This window comes from Sphaerodactylus townsendi, linkage group LG05 (assembly GCF_021028975.2).
Source record: "Sphaerodactylus townsendi isolate TG3544 linkage group LG05, MPM_Stown_v2.3, whole genome shotgun sequence".
NCBI classification, from domain to species: Eukaryota; Metazoa; Chordata; class Lepidosauria; order Squamata; family Sphaerodactylidae; genus Sphaerodactylus; species Sphaerodactylus townsendi.
In genome coordinates, this window is record NC_059429.1 from 78,563,363 (window position 1) to 78,578,112 (window position 14,750).

Below are 14,750 nucleotides of genomic sequence, written 5' to 3' on the forward strand. Positions count from 1 at the left end.
CTCCAGACAGACCCCACCTAAAATGCTGAAATTCTCTTCAGGTATGGACCCTTCTAGGATGCTGACAATTTCAACAGAAGCTTCATGAAACCTCTTCATATATTGCAGAAACCAGAAGTGGAAAGGAGCTGCTAAGAAATTCTCAGCAGCTGTGGGATAGCACTGAACTGAAAAACTCTCTTTGCAATAAAAGTAATCCTTTCGATGAGCCATTTAAACATGTTATGATCTTGTGTGGAACTGTTTCAATGAGGAGACATTTATTGGATGTGTGAAGGTGGTTGTCTTGACATTCAGAGAGATCCCAAACTCATATGGATACCCACATACTTACATGATTGCCACAGAGGCTGATGTTGAAGTGATGAAAATACTTCAGACCTTTTGAGGTAAAACTTGGATCCCCTGAAAAGGATGTAGTATTGGCCAATGCTGAGAAGTCATATTCCAGAGTTCTGCCTTCCACGCTGACTGAGAAGTGACAGTCATTGTAACACAGAGAATGGATCTGGGGAGAGGAATATTACCTAGTCAATTTTCTTCCTTTCTGAGGAGGTAAGAATTGCCACTTTCTCCAACAATTTTTGAAAGTCTGTTTACTTTGACAATAAGGGACCCCAAGCTGGCAGGTGATTCTAATGGCAGTCAGGACCAGAACCATATTGCTCTGGAGCCTTGCTTGCCAATTGCACAGTGCGGCCATGGAGCCGTGTGGATTATTACACAAAACAGAATAAGTGGAAAGGAACCATTCTAAGTCATTTCCATTTTGGCAGCAAGTAACTCTGAAGAAATATAATTATTAACAACTGTCTGGGTTGTTTTAATAAAGGAAGAACCCCCTTTTTATTAACGCTTTCCAATCTGAAAAACATGAAGGTGTTAAACAAAAATTAATCCACTGCAATTGGTTTTTCAATAACATCTGATTGTTAGGTATACAAAACATTGATTAAGCAGATGTCATGGGTAAGAGCGGTACACCCTTTCCTCCAATATCTTCTAGAATAGGACTGGCTTACTGACTTTGAAAGGACACCTAATAAAGAGGAAAATGAAAACTGTATTATAGCCAGCCTATCTACTGCATATGTTGTATTGCTATTGGCAGAGACAGCCATTGACCGGAGCCACAAAACAGTGAATGTGAAAAAGATTTGGCTTTAGAACCAGGGACTTAAAAATGTTACCATCCTTTAACATTACCTTGCATATTGATAACAATTTCAAAGCTCTATAAGTTTCACACAGTTAGAAATAGTTATCAGAATTTTGCAAAGCGATCCTGCTTGCAGGAGTTTTTTATTGTGTTTTTGAATGGTTTATCATCATGACCACAACTGTACTTGCACCAGCATGACTTGACAACACCCCATGTTCTCCTAGAGCCATGGTGGCGAACCTATGGCACTCCAGATGTTCATGGACTACAATTCCCATCAGCCCCTGCCAGCATGGCCTATTGGCTGGTGGGAATTGTAGTCCATGAACATCTGGAATGCCATAGGTTCACCACCACTGGCCTAGAGTGTTCTGTTCACAGCTGTGCAGTTTGCACTCACAAAGAGAAGCAGCAAAAGCACTCATTGAAGAAACAGTCCTGCCTGCCACATGAAACAATTGAGCTGCGCTATTTCCTCAGATGCAGAGCAGAAGACTAAGTCTCTTTTTCATCGTTTGAGATGGAGCCTTGTCCAGCCAATAGGTCAGCTACAACCAGAGGTGGAGCTACCAGGGGGCCGGGGTGTGGGCATTGCACTGGGCGCACACCTGGGGGGAGTGGAAAATCACACACACCCATGGCGCCCCCCCCCCCCCAACCACACTTACCTTCGTCAAACAGTGAAGGCTGGGGAAGCAGCCTGTTTCCTTCAGGATGAAAATGGTCTGGTGGGAACTATACTTCCCAGGAGACCTTGCGAGAGTCTCCTGGGGTCTCATGGGAAGTGTAGTTCCCACAAGGCTGTTTTCAGCCTGAAGGGAACAGGTCACTTCTCCAGCCTGCACAAAGGTAAAGGGGGTAGGGGTGGGGTAGGGCACCATGGAGGGGGGTGGGCTGGAAAACACAGAGTGTGCACCAGGCGCATTCTGGCCCAGCTATGCCTCTGGCTGCAACCCTTCCCTAGGGCAAACAGTTTTATGTGCTTATCTAATTAATACACAGCTTTGAACAACAAGATTTGCATTTTAATGCACAGCATTCACTTATTTGCAGATTTCTTACAGTAAACTCTGGTATAAATCACAGCAATCAGCTCTCACAGCTGAAGAATAATGAAGCACAAGGAAGGCAACAGCACCTTGTTGTTTTTTGTACCAGGGCCACAAGGAATGCAGGCCTGACTGCCATAGGGCTGGTGACCTTTCAGGTAAGTATTTGGTGGGCATGGATAGCAGCTCCCAGAGTCTCTGTCGATGTAGTGCCCAGCTGGGCAGGAGGTACAGGATGAGCCTGAAGATTCCAAAGCACATCGCCGGCAGTAGGAAGCAACACCATTGATGACATTGGTCACATTGACAGAGTACAGCTTAGCAATGTTGTCCGTGTATTTTCTACCCTGGAATGAAATGGAAATTGCTATTGTAAAATATCTTGCAGAGGCAGAAGTACTTCATAAGGAATGGAGGGGGGGATGACACTGGGAAAAAGAAGAATGTTACAAGGAGCACCATCTGTTTCTCACTGTAACCTTCAAGAGCCTTGATACAGAATCCCTCTTTAAAAACAATAATAAAAGAAGAGGCAGTGAACAGAAGATTTTTTAGGAAGTAACAGTTCCATACCGCTGCATGGTTATCTGTTCTCTGGAAGGCCCATGTGAAGCTCATTGTGGAATTCTTCTGAATGATGTATGTGTAGGACTGCTTCCCCTTGGAACCAACCCAGGTCTCCACAGCTGTATCAGTTCTGGAATTCACCCCCTATCAGACAAAAGTGGGTAAAGAGCAGGGAATGATTTCTACTTAAATACGTCTTTATGACAGATGCACAACTGTGATACTTTCATAACTTCCAGATTATTTAGGAGAGGGCAATGTGATTTTTGTAAGTCTCCAGAAAATTACAGTAGTTTTCATAGGGATGGCATTATTTCAGACAGGTCTGACAGTGAGCAAGCTTTTTCCATCCCATCCATCCATCCATCCATCCATCCATCCATCCATCATCATCATCCATCCATCCATCCATCCATCCATCCATCCATCCATCCATCCATCCATCCTCCACCACCCACCACCCACCACCCACCACCCACCCACCCACCCATCCATCCATCCATCCATCCATCCATCCATCCATCCATCATCAAATCCGCATCCATCCTGCATCCATCCATCCATCATCCGTCCATACTTTTATAGGATACGACAATCATATGCTTTTTCCATCCATCCATCCATCCATCCACCCATCCATCCATCCATCCATCCATCCATCCATCCATCCATCCATCCATCCATCCATCCATCCATCCATCCATCCATCCATCCATCCATCCACCCACCCACCCACCCACCCACCCACCCACCCACCCACCCACCCACCCATCCATCCATCCATCCATCCATCCATCCATCCATCCATCCATCCATCCATCCATCCATCCATCCATCCATCCATCCATCCATCCATCCATCCATCCATCCATCCATCCATCCTTCCATCCATCCTTCCTTCCATCCATCCATCCTTTCAACCATCCTTCCATCCATCGTTCCTTCCTTCCTTCCATCCATCCATCCATCACAACAGACAAAACTCAAAATGGCATCTGTCAAGTAAAGAAATGGCAGCTTTAGGAGGGCTCCAAAGGTGAAAAATGCCATCTACTTTGGAAAGAAGAAGTAGCTTGACAAACTTACCACCATGAAATAAAGCTTACAATTCACACTGCAGATAGTTTCAAAGACAAATGTGATTCTTGCTATCTCCTTATTTTCGGAATCCTTTGTCATTGATTGTGGGGGGCTGCAAGAGAATCAGCCAAACTCAGATTTTGTTCAAAATGCTGTTGAAAATTTAGCACAGGTAATATGGGAGAACAGGAACCAATCAGTATGCTTTACCAATCAGTTAGCTAGCTTGAAAAGATTAGCAACATTATCAGAAAATTCTGCTAAAGTTCATAGATCTTCCTGACTGCAATGAAACATAAGAGACCGGCTCATTCTCTTGCCCACCACCTTGCTCTCCCACCTCACTCTCTTGTCACTTCACTCTCCTGCCAGCTTGCTTGTTCTCCTGTCTACCTTTTTTCCATTCATCAAACACTGTGAGTCTTTCTCTTCATTCTTTCCATTCTTTCCAAAGTCTTTCTTCCTTCTTGTTGACACAACTAGGGTTGCTCGGTCCCCACACCCCCACAAATCTGCTGCCCTCCTACAGAGAAGCTGGGGAGGGGTGCAACTGCAGTGCTTTCTCCAGGTGCCATTTTCTGTAGCTATGCCCCTGAACTCCGCCATCACAAGGAAATGAAACTTTACCAGTACAGCTCTGGTGTCACTCAAGCCAGATGGCAGATAGGCAAAAAGAGCAAAGACTTTGCTCACAGGTGATTGTGTGACTGCTAAACATGGTATGTTCTTCTATTGAACATGTCTGCAATGAAGGTTAAAGCGCCCCTAATCAGCTCTCTTTCTACATGTATGTATTGAAAGTGTGGCTGGTAGTAGTGTGCAACAAGATCAAACACCTTCAAGATCAAACTCCACAGCAAACTCCACAGCAGAAGGGATTCAAAAGAAAGACCAAGCTGATTTAAAAGCTTGTGAATCAACTGCTGAGAAAATTAGGAGCAAGTTGTGCATGCCGAATAGTCCTATGACTTCCCAAATCCAACTGCCCCACTGTTCCCATAGCACCTGTGTAATCTGCTGAGAGGTTGGAAGAAGGAAGTGAGTTGGGAACTCTTTCAGGGGGAAGGGTCAATCTCTTCCCCAGGCTTTGAGCAGTCCACCAGAATCCACAAAAATCCGAGGTTGGCCCAGATTCAAAGTATCGTGACAAAAACTAGGACAATGAGTTCAAATACTTCATGTTGAAGTATTTGACATGAACTTTTGAGTATGTACCTTCAGAATGGGAATGGAAAACACCAACACACGTGACCAGCCCTAGTCGTCTATCATTTTGTTTTAATTCAGATTGGGTACCATTACCCTTAGCAGCTTGAAAACAGTACAACAATCAAGTACAGTTTGAAGTAATAGCTTTGATAGCACTACAGTTTCACCTGAATCCAGGAACCACCAATGTCAAAATCATGAAGTCATCATCAGAGGCTCCTGCTGCTGTGTACACGTAGTCACCAGCCACTTCCCACCCTGAAAGAACAGGCAAGAACAGGCAAGAACAGGGCTTGTCTAACAAATATCAAATATTTATGGACTCCACTGAAAACAAGCCTCTTTTTCATGAAAGATTTTGTCATGCTAAGTACATCGCTCCACAAATGTGCACAATGTCGTGGCTAACAACCTGGAGAAAAAATGCTTAACAGAAGCTTAATATGTGGAAATGGGCAGTGGAAGCTCAGAGGTAAATAGCATGTTAATGGAGGAGGACATTTGTTGGCATCCCTAATGAACACATTTGCAACAGATATTGAGAAGCCAAAGGGCCTGAGGCCAGACCTAGAAATTACAGAAGATGTGTGGAAACTGCAACCCAAACCTTCCTCTCTTTTCCTGGATTACTAAAAAATGTATGCCAGGAGACAGCTGTGTAGAGGTTTTTCAAACCATTGACTATTGTTTGGGAAATTCACAACAGGGTGATATCAAGTCACATGCTTTGTATGATTGGAAGTTACTGGTAGTAGAAAGAGAAGGGGGAAACTGGGGGCTGCGTGGTTCAGTGGCTGTCCCATCGCTCATCAAGTTTTAGCCTAAGTTTATTTGCATCCTGTGTCATCACCTATTAAAGTGCCTGGTAAGAAGGTCAGCCTTTCAGGAAGAGGAGAATTTTGGTTGTTATCAACCTTTCCACCACTCCTGTCTCCTTCCTCCCTACCCTTTTTCCAGCCACTGATTTAAAGTGCTCTGTATTCTCACAGGTGTAGAATGAGGATCTATGATCACTTATGTGGAAATGCAGTGGCATATTTGTCTAGGTTCCCGGGCGCCCCCCAGTGGAGGGTGCAAAAATTTCAGGTTCGTTTGTGTGTGTTTTGTATTTTTTAGTGTTTTTTCAGTTTTCGGCCTGCAGGAGCACGGTTTTTAGGCTAGCAGCACCAAAATTTCAGAGATTTTTCAGGAGACCCTCCTGATGATACCACCCAAGTTAGGTGAGGTTTAGTTCAGGGGGTCCAAAGTTATGGATTCCCAAAAGGGGTGTTCCATCCCCTATCGTTTCCAATGGGAGCTAATAGGAGATGAGGCTACACCTTTGAGGGTCAATAACTTTGGCCCCCTTGAACCAAACTTCACCAACCCTGGGTGGTATCATCAGGAGAATCTCCTAAAGATACCCTGAAATTTTGGTGCTGCTAGCTTAACAATTGCACCCCTGACAGCAGGCACCCTCCACCTTTCCCCAGATTCTTCCTTCTTTTTAGAAATCCACCCCCCTTTGGGATGGACTTAAAGCGGGAGAAATGTGAGGTCTCCAGTTTTAAACAAATGAACCTTCGATGCTGTTTCAGGGATGGGAGAGTAGAATCTCATCAAAAAACCAGCATCACCAATGTTTTTTTTAACTGGAAGACACCAAGTGATTCTCCTTTAAGGTGGATTTGAAAGAAGAATCTGGAGCTCCTAGTTTAAAACACCATGGAAAAATGATGCTGTTTGGGGATGGAATCTCCACTGGAGGTGTTTTGTGAGAGATGATGCTGACATTTGTTTGGTAAATGTTTTGCTGGGGGTGATTTGTGAGAGATTTACATGCTTAATACCCACTTGCACTGGCTTGGAGCAGTTTCTCAGGCTAACAACCTGCCTTATAGGGTTGGTGTGAGGACAAAATTAGGAAAGAGAGTTGGTGGGGAGAGAGCCATTTATGTTTTGCTGGGGGTGGGAGGTGTTTTGTGAGCTGGTGCAAAAAAACATTATTTGGTCGTGGTGGGGGAGGGTGACTGCCCATACGGGGGGGTGTGTGTGCCAGGTTTTGTCCCTGGGCTCCAGTTTGCCTAGATATGCCTCTGTGGGAATGTGTAGATGGCAAATCAGGCATAGAATTACGATCTATGATCACTTCTATGGGAATAGCGCTTTCAGCACAAATCAGCACTGACATGAGTTTTCAAGGAAGCCACAAGAGAGTCTGCTGTAAAGAGCTTTTCTACAGGATAATCCATCCTTGTTAGGATTTATGAAAAACTATGAGGAATTCCCTCTTAGAGCCATGATTACAAGTTGTTTATAGCTGAAAAGAGGGTCTAGATCCATCTGCTTTAGTTGCTCAGATGCTGATCCAGATAGATTTCTGAATAGCTCTATAATAACCCATAAAATTGTTCATCCCCTACTTCAAATTAATTATTTCTTATTCTTCTCTTCTGCCCAACGTTATCTTAATACAGATTTGAAGCTAAATCTCCCCAGCTTTAATCCAGCATTCCGCCATACCAGCTGAGAACTTGCTAACTGTGCACAGTGTATGTGATTAAGGTAGCCACACACCTTCAGCAGAACTAAACAAAAGGCACATTAAACACTGAATGTAACTGGAGCAGTTGAAGCCAACTAAATGATTTGGGTTGAAATATGCTCATGAAGATACCTGCCATTCCGTTATATTCAAAACTGATTCCACTGAGAACTGTTGTCTCCATGTTAGTTGGCAATGTGTTCCACCACTTGTACTCAAAGCCTAGCACCGGCTCTGTCCCAACAGGGCAGTTGATGCAGCCTGGAATGCAATGAAAAAATGCAGTTTCAGGGACAAGTAACATATATACTAGAAAATAAATTACTGATCTCCTGCTATTTCTAGATCTTAAACAAAAAAATCAGACATGTGTGATTTACACAAGGAAAATAGTGAGATGAAAAGTATTCAATATCCCCAGCTCCTGAACTAATTGCTAAATCAGATTAGCAACCCATTCCCTCTTCTAGTTTCTCATTGCTTTATTTTATTTTATATTCCAGAGTTTAATCACAGGTCTCTTGAGCATGGTAAATTGCAGGATGATCCAGACCAAGAGTAGCACATATTCTTAGACTCAGGTGGTAGTTGCTAGCAATCCCTTCTGAAATGAGAGCACTCAAAGTAGGCCCTTTACTGATGGTAGCATGTTTTCAAAGCAGCACTCATGTACACCTTTCTGGGTGCTTTGTCAGGTGGAAAAAACCATTCCTGCATGAAGCTGTGCAGAGTCCCATACAATACTTCTGTGGTAATCAGTGAAATCCTAAGAACACTTTCTTGGGAATAAGTCCTATTGAACTGACCTGAATAGGATTCTGCATAGATGTGCTTAGGATTGGGCTGAAAATGAGGTCAAAAGCACTAATTGGTCATGCTGGAAAGCAAGCATTTTCCAAGACATAACCATGTCCAATGTCATGTAGTGTTATTACCAGACTGTATCACCATGCAGGGTTTGACAGGGTATACAGTGAACATGGCCAGGTAAGTCATTCACAAGAACAACCAGAAAGCCCTTCTAGTAATGTAAATGCCCAGAAAAAAACTCAAAAAAATTTGTGGAAAAAACAGTTTGTTTCCATTTTTCCCCAAGGCCTTCTTTTTCATTTTTCCAATGGAAAAATAGAACATTGTAGAGAGTACTGGAAAAAATCTCTAACAAAATAAATTGTACAGTAGAATGAGTGAAATGCTTTTAAAGACAAAGTGTTGAAGACATATACAGCTCTTAAATACAAGATATATTTCTGTACTTTAATTTGGTATACCCTCCGGGGATTGGGCCCTCCGGGGATTGGGCGGTATACCAAAATAAATAAATAAATAAATAATACTTAGATGGACACCTTATCATGAGAAAAGCATGAATGACTTTCATTGCTTCTGTGGCCCTTTTGACCTCACTCTTCTCTTGTTATTGACTTATCACCTATTCCCAAACTTCTGTGACATATATATCCACAGATTGGGTATCAAGTAGCTTATTGCCCTACCTTGTTGGAGGGGGAAAATCACAACAGAAAATCCACCAAAGTCTGAAGAAAACTCTGAAAGTTTCATTGAAACAGAAGGAAGAACACAACATCAAGCTGGAACTACATCTAGCTCTGTATATGTTATTTACTGACCCTCTGTATGTCCCATATTTCTGACCAAATAATATATTTAATGTTATTTAATATAAAGCTTGTGTTTTCTGCTTAACTCCTATTTTCTCTATTTTTCAGATAGCAAAAATCAAAGTACATGGGTTAAGGTAGCATAGGTGCATCAGCTTGTGGTTTTATATTTAGCACTGGATATATTTGCAATTTTGGTTGTAGAAAACTAAAGCATTTATAACTTTTAAATTTCACAAATATTTCAAAAAATTGCAATTTTGTATAAGCAAGTTATAAATGATGTGTTTTATGGTGCTATAACAGGAAAATTAGTGTAGGTTTGATGGGATAGCAAGCATTGCATGTATTTTAGTTTTCCCCAAAATTTCTGATTTTCCAACAAATGTTGCATCTCTAAGCCTTTCTGCAATGAGTTTCCTTATAGAAGGAGAGTTTCATCCACCACTCATGTTTGCTAAGAAGGTAAGCAGGAAGACTTGAATAGACCAAGTTACCACCTCACTGATGTTTAGTCCAATCCTGTTACATGATTGTCACTGCCATATATATGGGATGATGAGAAGGAATAAGCGATTTCCCTTTATGTTATCTCAGAATTTAGGAAGTATAATCAGCATAGGAGTGTCAAGCCCCAATCAGTGGCTTCATGAACAGGCAAGAGAAAACCCTGTGCATCTCTGGAACTCATCGCACAGCTCCTTACCAAATTTTAATGTTTTAAAGAACATTACCTATGTGATGGTTTCACTTAATACTGAAGGAAATAGTGAGATTTACCAGATCCATTGGAGTATGATCCATAAGTGCAGGGCTCGCAGGTGCTGGTATTTGTCTTGAAAAAACCAGGGTTACATGGGGGGCACATCCTTTTCACACCTGAAGGGGGCAATGGCACAGCACTGTGGAGATCCTCTCTGCAGATCTTTGGCTCAGCCCATTTATACATTAACTGGGTCTGGAAAGAGGATGATGATGATTATTGTTATGATGATTATTATCATTAACACGACACTTCTGTGGCATTTTTAACATGCAAAAAGTTTTGTAATTCATACCACATTCCTCCACAAAACCACCCAAGTGGGTCACCAATGGTATAGACAGAAAAAATGCCCAAAATTACTGCAGAGAACTATGTGACTAGGGGACACAGAAAAAGTATACCCTTGTGCATTAGAGACACAACATAAACATTTTGGTGCTACTCACTTGCCCTGCAATGTTCCCCAGAATGCTTGGATGCTCATCACAAGAAATATTAAGCTTCGGAGCAGATCTTGTGAATGCAACTCCAGATACGCCCATTAAGTAGAAGTCTAGAGGCCTTGCTGTATGAACTTTCATCTTTCACTTTACACTGCATTTTTTTCTTTAAGTATACTTACTCCTAGCCTCAGCTAATGTGACTATTCCAACATAACCATTCCAGGCTGGACTACGGCAATGTGCTGTGTGTGGGTGGGGATGCCTTTGAACAAATTCAAAAACTTTTTTTGAGACTGGTGATGTATACACATGATTTTAAAACAACTATACTAGTTGAGAATTTGCTTTGAGGTTCAATTCAAGGTGCTGTTTATTACCTATAAAGTTCTTCATAACCTGGTACCAACCCTGTGAGCTCACAGATGAAAACAGCAGAGAGTCTCTCAATAAACCCTACAAATAATGTTCTCTACTCTGAACTACACCAGCTAGATCTTACACCTTTATGGCTGTGCCCCCACTTTGTGGACTAGCCTCCCAAAAAACATTATGTGTCTTTCATAGGGCACACAAAACTCTGTTTTTAGTGATGAACTGGTTTTAGTAATATCTGTTTCCGCTTTCATTTGATTGTTTTAAATGTTGTAACTGATTTTAATATACTTTGTAAGCCAGTAACAATGCAATCAGGGCAGAGTGTAATTTTTAAACATATTAATACATTAGTCATTTATGCATGGTTCTCTGTGTATATGCAAAATGCATAAGGCAAATATTCAAGGAGAAGCAGAGAAAGAACAGAATAGTTTCCCCCTTTTTCTTCTGGAAGAAAATCTGGTGGTGTAAACACAGCATAAGAGTTTCCTCTATTGATTTACAAGGTACTTTCATTCAGAAATTATGTCCACCTGGGGGTGCTCTTTACATACAAAAGCCATTCATTAACTTTTGATGGTGCTCAATATTAAATAAAATAAATGTTAAATAAATTAAATAAAAATAAATTAAATTAAATAAACGACTCATGATTCACATGCCACTACTATAAGGAATCCCAAAAATTATATACCTCTCCATTTGGATCACAGGCTGTGTGCGTGTAAAAATAATCCTTCTCTGTGCAGGCTGGGCGAGTTTTGCATGCTATAGAACCCGGTTCTTGATTGTGAGAAGGAAAAGTCTGTGGTTAAAACTACATGAATACAAAACATTCATGCCAGAAAAAGCTCATTTGAACACACTGGTCAAACATGTGACTGTTGGCCCCAGCTCAGTGCCCATGGGACTTGCTTACCTCTATCTGTTAAATTTTATGTCCTGCATGTCCACTAAGAACCTGGCTCAGGTCCCCCGTTGTAATCCAGTGCCCTAACCCCGTAAAGTGCTGACTACAAGTAGAGCCCCACGTTTTTGTCTTCTTTAGGGTGAGGGTCTCAGGCACCAAGGCTATGAAAAAACTCTGCCTGGAATCTTGGAAAGCCACCATCAGTCAGAGGAAATAGGAGCCTAACAGATCATAACTCAGCATACATCAGCTTCATGTGTTTACTTGAGGCAGTACCACTCATGAGAAACAGGAGGTAAGGAGGAAATGGCAAGGAGGAAATGAAAAACAAGACTTAGCCAAGACAAAGAGAATGTGGAGGAGTGACATTTGTGCCTATCTTACCACTGTCCCTCCTTCTATAACGTTATCATGTTGATGGAAGAAAGGCACGATAAGGGGCTAAAGCTAAAGGCACAGAACCAGAGAGGAGTGAAGAAATACATGTGGGATTACTTCCAGTTTGGAGAATGTGCAAGTCACCTCTAGAGGCTAGCAAGGTGCACAGGCACAAATGTGCATCCTGGTGCCCATTGTATCCATGCCTGGGTATATCGGTTACAAGCCTTTTTGCAGGTGCATCACCTGAAGGAGCCCACTGAGCTCTTCCTTTCTCCTTGACACTCTGTATATGGGGGTAGAAGTGAACTCAGTGCAGACCATCATCAAAGCAAGTTTTTAAATAAATAAAATAGCAGAGTCTCTGGGAACGGTAGTGAGTGGCACCATGAAGGCCACTGTCAAAAGATTTAAAAGAAAGAGCAAAACAGTAATGTTTTGAGGTTTTTAAGTTTATTTATTTATTTATTTTATTTATATTTTAGATTTATAGGCCGCCTCTTCCCCGAAGGGCCTATAAATCTAAGTTAAAGATGAGCAATGAGGTTTTTAAGTTAAAGATTGATAAGATTAGTCTGCAAATTCAGATAAACTTGGAAAACACTGCCTAGTGAAACCAGCCTGCTCTAGAAGTTTTCAGACAGATAACTTAGACCCCTGAGGGGGTTACCTGAATACATGGCAGGCTCACACTGGTGGCAGACTGTCGCTCCCTTGCCAGAGTAGGAGTTTGCTGGGCACTGCTGGCAGAAAGAAGAGCCTGACTTGGCAGTGTAGGTGCCAGCCTTACAAGGAAAACATTCTGAAGTGTAGGCCACTCCTAAGAGACAAAAGAAAGGAACAGGCTAAATTGCACTGAGCAGGCAAGTAATCTGGTGCTCTTTATGGCACTAGACCCAAAGCATGCACCAGCCAAACACAAACCTGTAATCCCAATGTTCCTCACTAACACAGGCTTGGGTGCTTTGGACCACACAGAGAAAGCTGTTGTTCTCCAGTAGAGGACATTGTTGCCATGACCCAGCTCCACCTACAAATATTAAGCACAGTACAAATCCTGAGCTGCTAAGAGTTTAGTGCTGGTTCCCAGAATGTCAGACAGCTTTGCTCCTCCAAGACAACCGCTGATTATAAATCTACAAGCACTGTGGCCACCTGAATGAACTCCTACACTTACAGTGTGCTTCTCCCACCCTTTTTCTGTAGTCTTCATCCATCGTGACTCCTCCTCTCTTGGCTGGCACTGGTCATTCTGAACCTGAACCAATTAGAAATAAGAATACAGAGTGAGGCTATAGTTTCTGTATATTGCTATATTTTGTTTAATACAACAGTTGCCAGTGCTTTAGCTGATTGTTGGCCTTTCATTACAATTTGAGCTTCACCCAGAGGCCAAGGATGTTGTAATATATTTATAGTATTGGTGTAGATCCCAGCAAGGCTGTCTTCTGACTCTGGCAGATGCTGATTTTGTTGATTTGAAGATGTTTCAAGTGCTGCCTTAGTGTTTTCAGAATCGCGCCCAGGGTGCTAAGTACCACTGGGATCATCTCAGCAAGTTTGTGCCATAGTTGCTGAATTGCAATTTTCAAATTGTGGCATTTAGTGACCATCTCATGTTCTTTTTCAACAACCCTGCTGTTACCAGGTGTTTTTGTCCTCAATCATAAGAACGTAAGAACAAGCCAGCTGGATCAGACCAAAGTCCATCTAGTCCAGCTCTCTGCTACTCGCAGTGGCCCACCAGGTGCCTTTGGGAGCTCACATGTAGGATGTGAATGCAATGGCCTTCTGTAGCTGTTGCTCCCGATCACCTGGTCTGTTAAGGCATTTGCAATCTCAGATCAAGGAGGATCAAGATTGGTAGCCATAAATCGACTTCTCCTCCATAAATCTGTCCAAGCCCCTTTTAAAGCTATCCAGGCTAGTGGCCATCACCACCTCCTGTGGCAGCATATTCCAAACACCAATCACACGTTGCGTGAAGAAGTGTTTCCTTTTATTAGTCCTAATTCTTCCCCCCAGCATTTTCAATGAATGCCCCCTGGTTCTAGTATTGTGAGAAAGAGAGAAAAATTTCTCTCTGTCAACATTCTCTACCCCATGCATAATTTTGTAGACTTCAATCATATCCCCCCTCAGCCGCCTCCTCTCCAAACTAAAGAGTCCCAAACGCTGCAGCCTATCCTCATAGCGCAGTTGCTCCAGTCCCTCCATCATCCTTGTTGCCCTTCTCTGCACTTTTTTCTATCTCCTCAATATCCTTTTTTGAGATGCGTGACCAGAACTGGACACAGTACTCCAAGTCGCGGTCAGCGACCACTGCTTTATATAAGGGCATGACAATCTTTGCAGTTTTATTATCAATTCCTTTTCTAATGATCCCCAGCATAGAGTTTGCCTTTTTCACAGCTGCCATGCATTGAGTTGACATTCCCATGGAACTATCAACTAAGACACCTAAATCCCTTTCCTGGTCTGTGACTGATAGCACTGACCCCTGTAGAGTGTATGTGAAGTTTGGATTTTTTGCCCCTATGTGCCTCACTTTACATTTTGCTACATTGAACTGCATTTGCCATTTCTTATCCCACTCACCTAATTTATCAAGGTCCGCTTGGAGCTCTTCGCAATCCTTTGTGGTTCTCACCACCCTACATAATTT

At 42.3% G+C, this 14,750-nt stretch overlaps 1 protein-coding gene across 1 annotated transcript in view; it reads right to left on the bottom strand.

Annotated features, from left to right (window-relative positions):
• ELAPOR1 (endosome-lysosome associated apoptosis and autophagy regulator 1) overlaps positions 1-14,750 on the bottom strand; it is a 72,685-nt gene that overhangs the window by 18,007 nt on the left and 39,928 nt on the right. The window contains exons 5-15 of the mRNA XM_048498860.1: positions 13,263-13,343; positions 13,010-13,115; positions 12,756-12,905; positions 11,492-11,580; positions 9,994-10,171; positions 7,724-7,852; positions 5,235-5,325; positions 3,865-3,970; positions 2,785-2,922; positions 2,301-2,558; positions 335-508 (exon numbers count right to left, since the gene is read on the bottom strand). Of these exons, the coding sequence (XP_048354817.1) occupies positions 335-508; positions 2,301-2,558; positions 2,785-2,922; positions 3,865-3,970; positions 5,235-5,325; positions 7,724-7,852; positions 9,994-10,171; positions 11,492-11,580; positions 12,756-12,905; positions 13,010-13,115; positions 13,263-13,343 (1,500 nt within the window). The remainder of the gene's footprint in view (positions 1-334; positions 509-2,300; positions 2,559-2,784; positions 2,923-3,864; positions 3,971-5,234; positions 5,326-7,723; positions 7,853-9,993; positions 10,172-11,491; positions 11,581-12,755; positions 12,906-13,009; positions 13,116-13,262; positions 13,344-14,750) is intronic.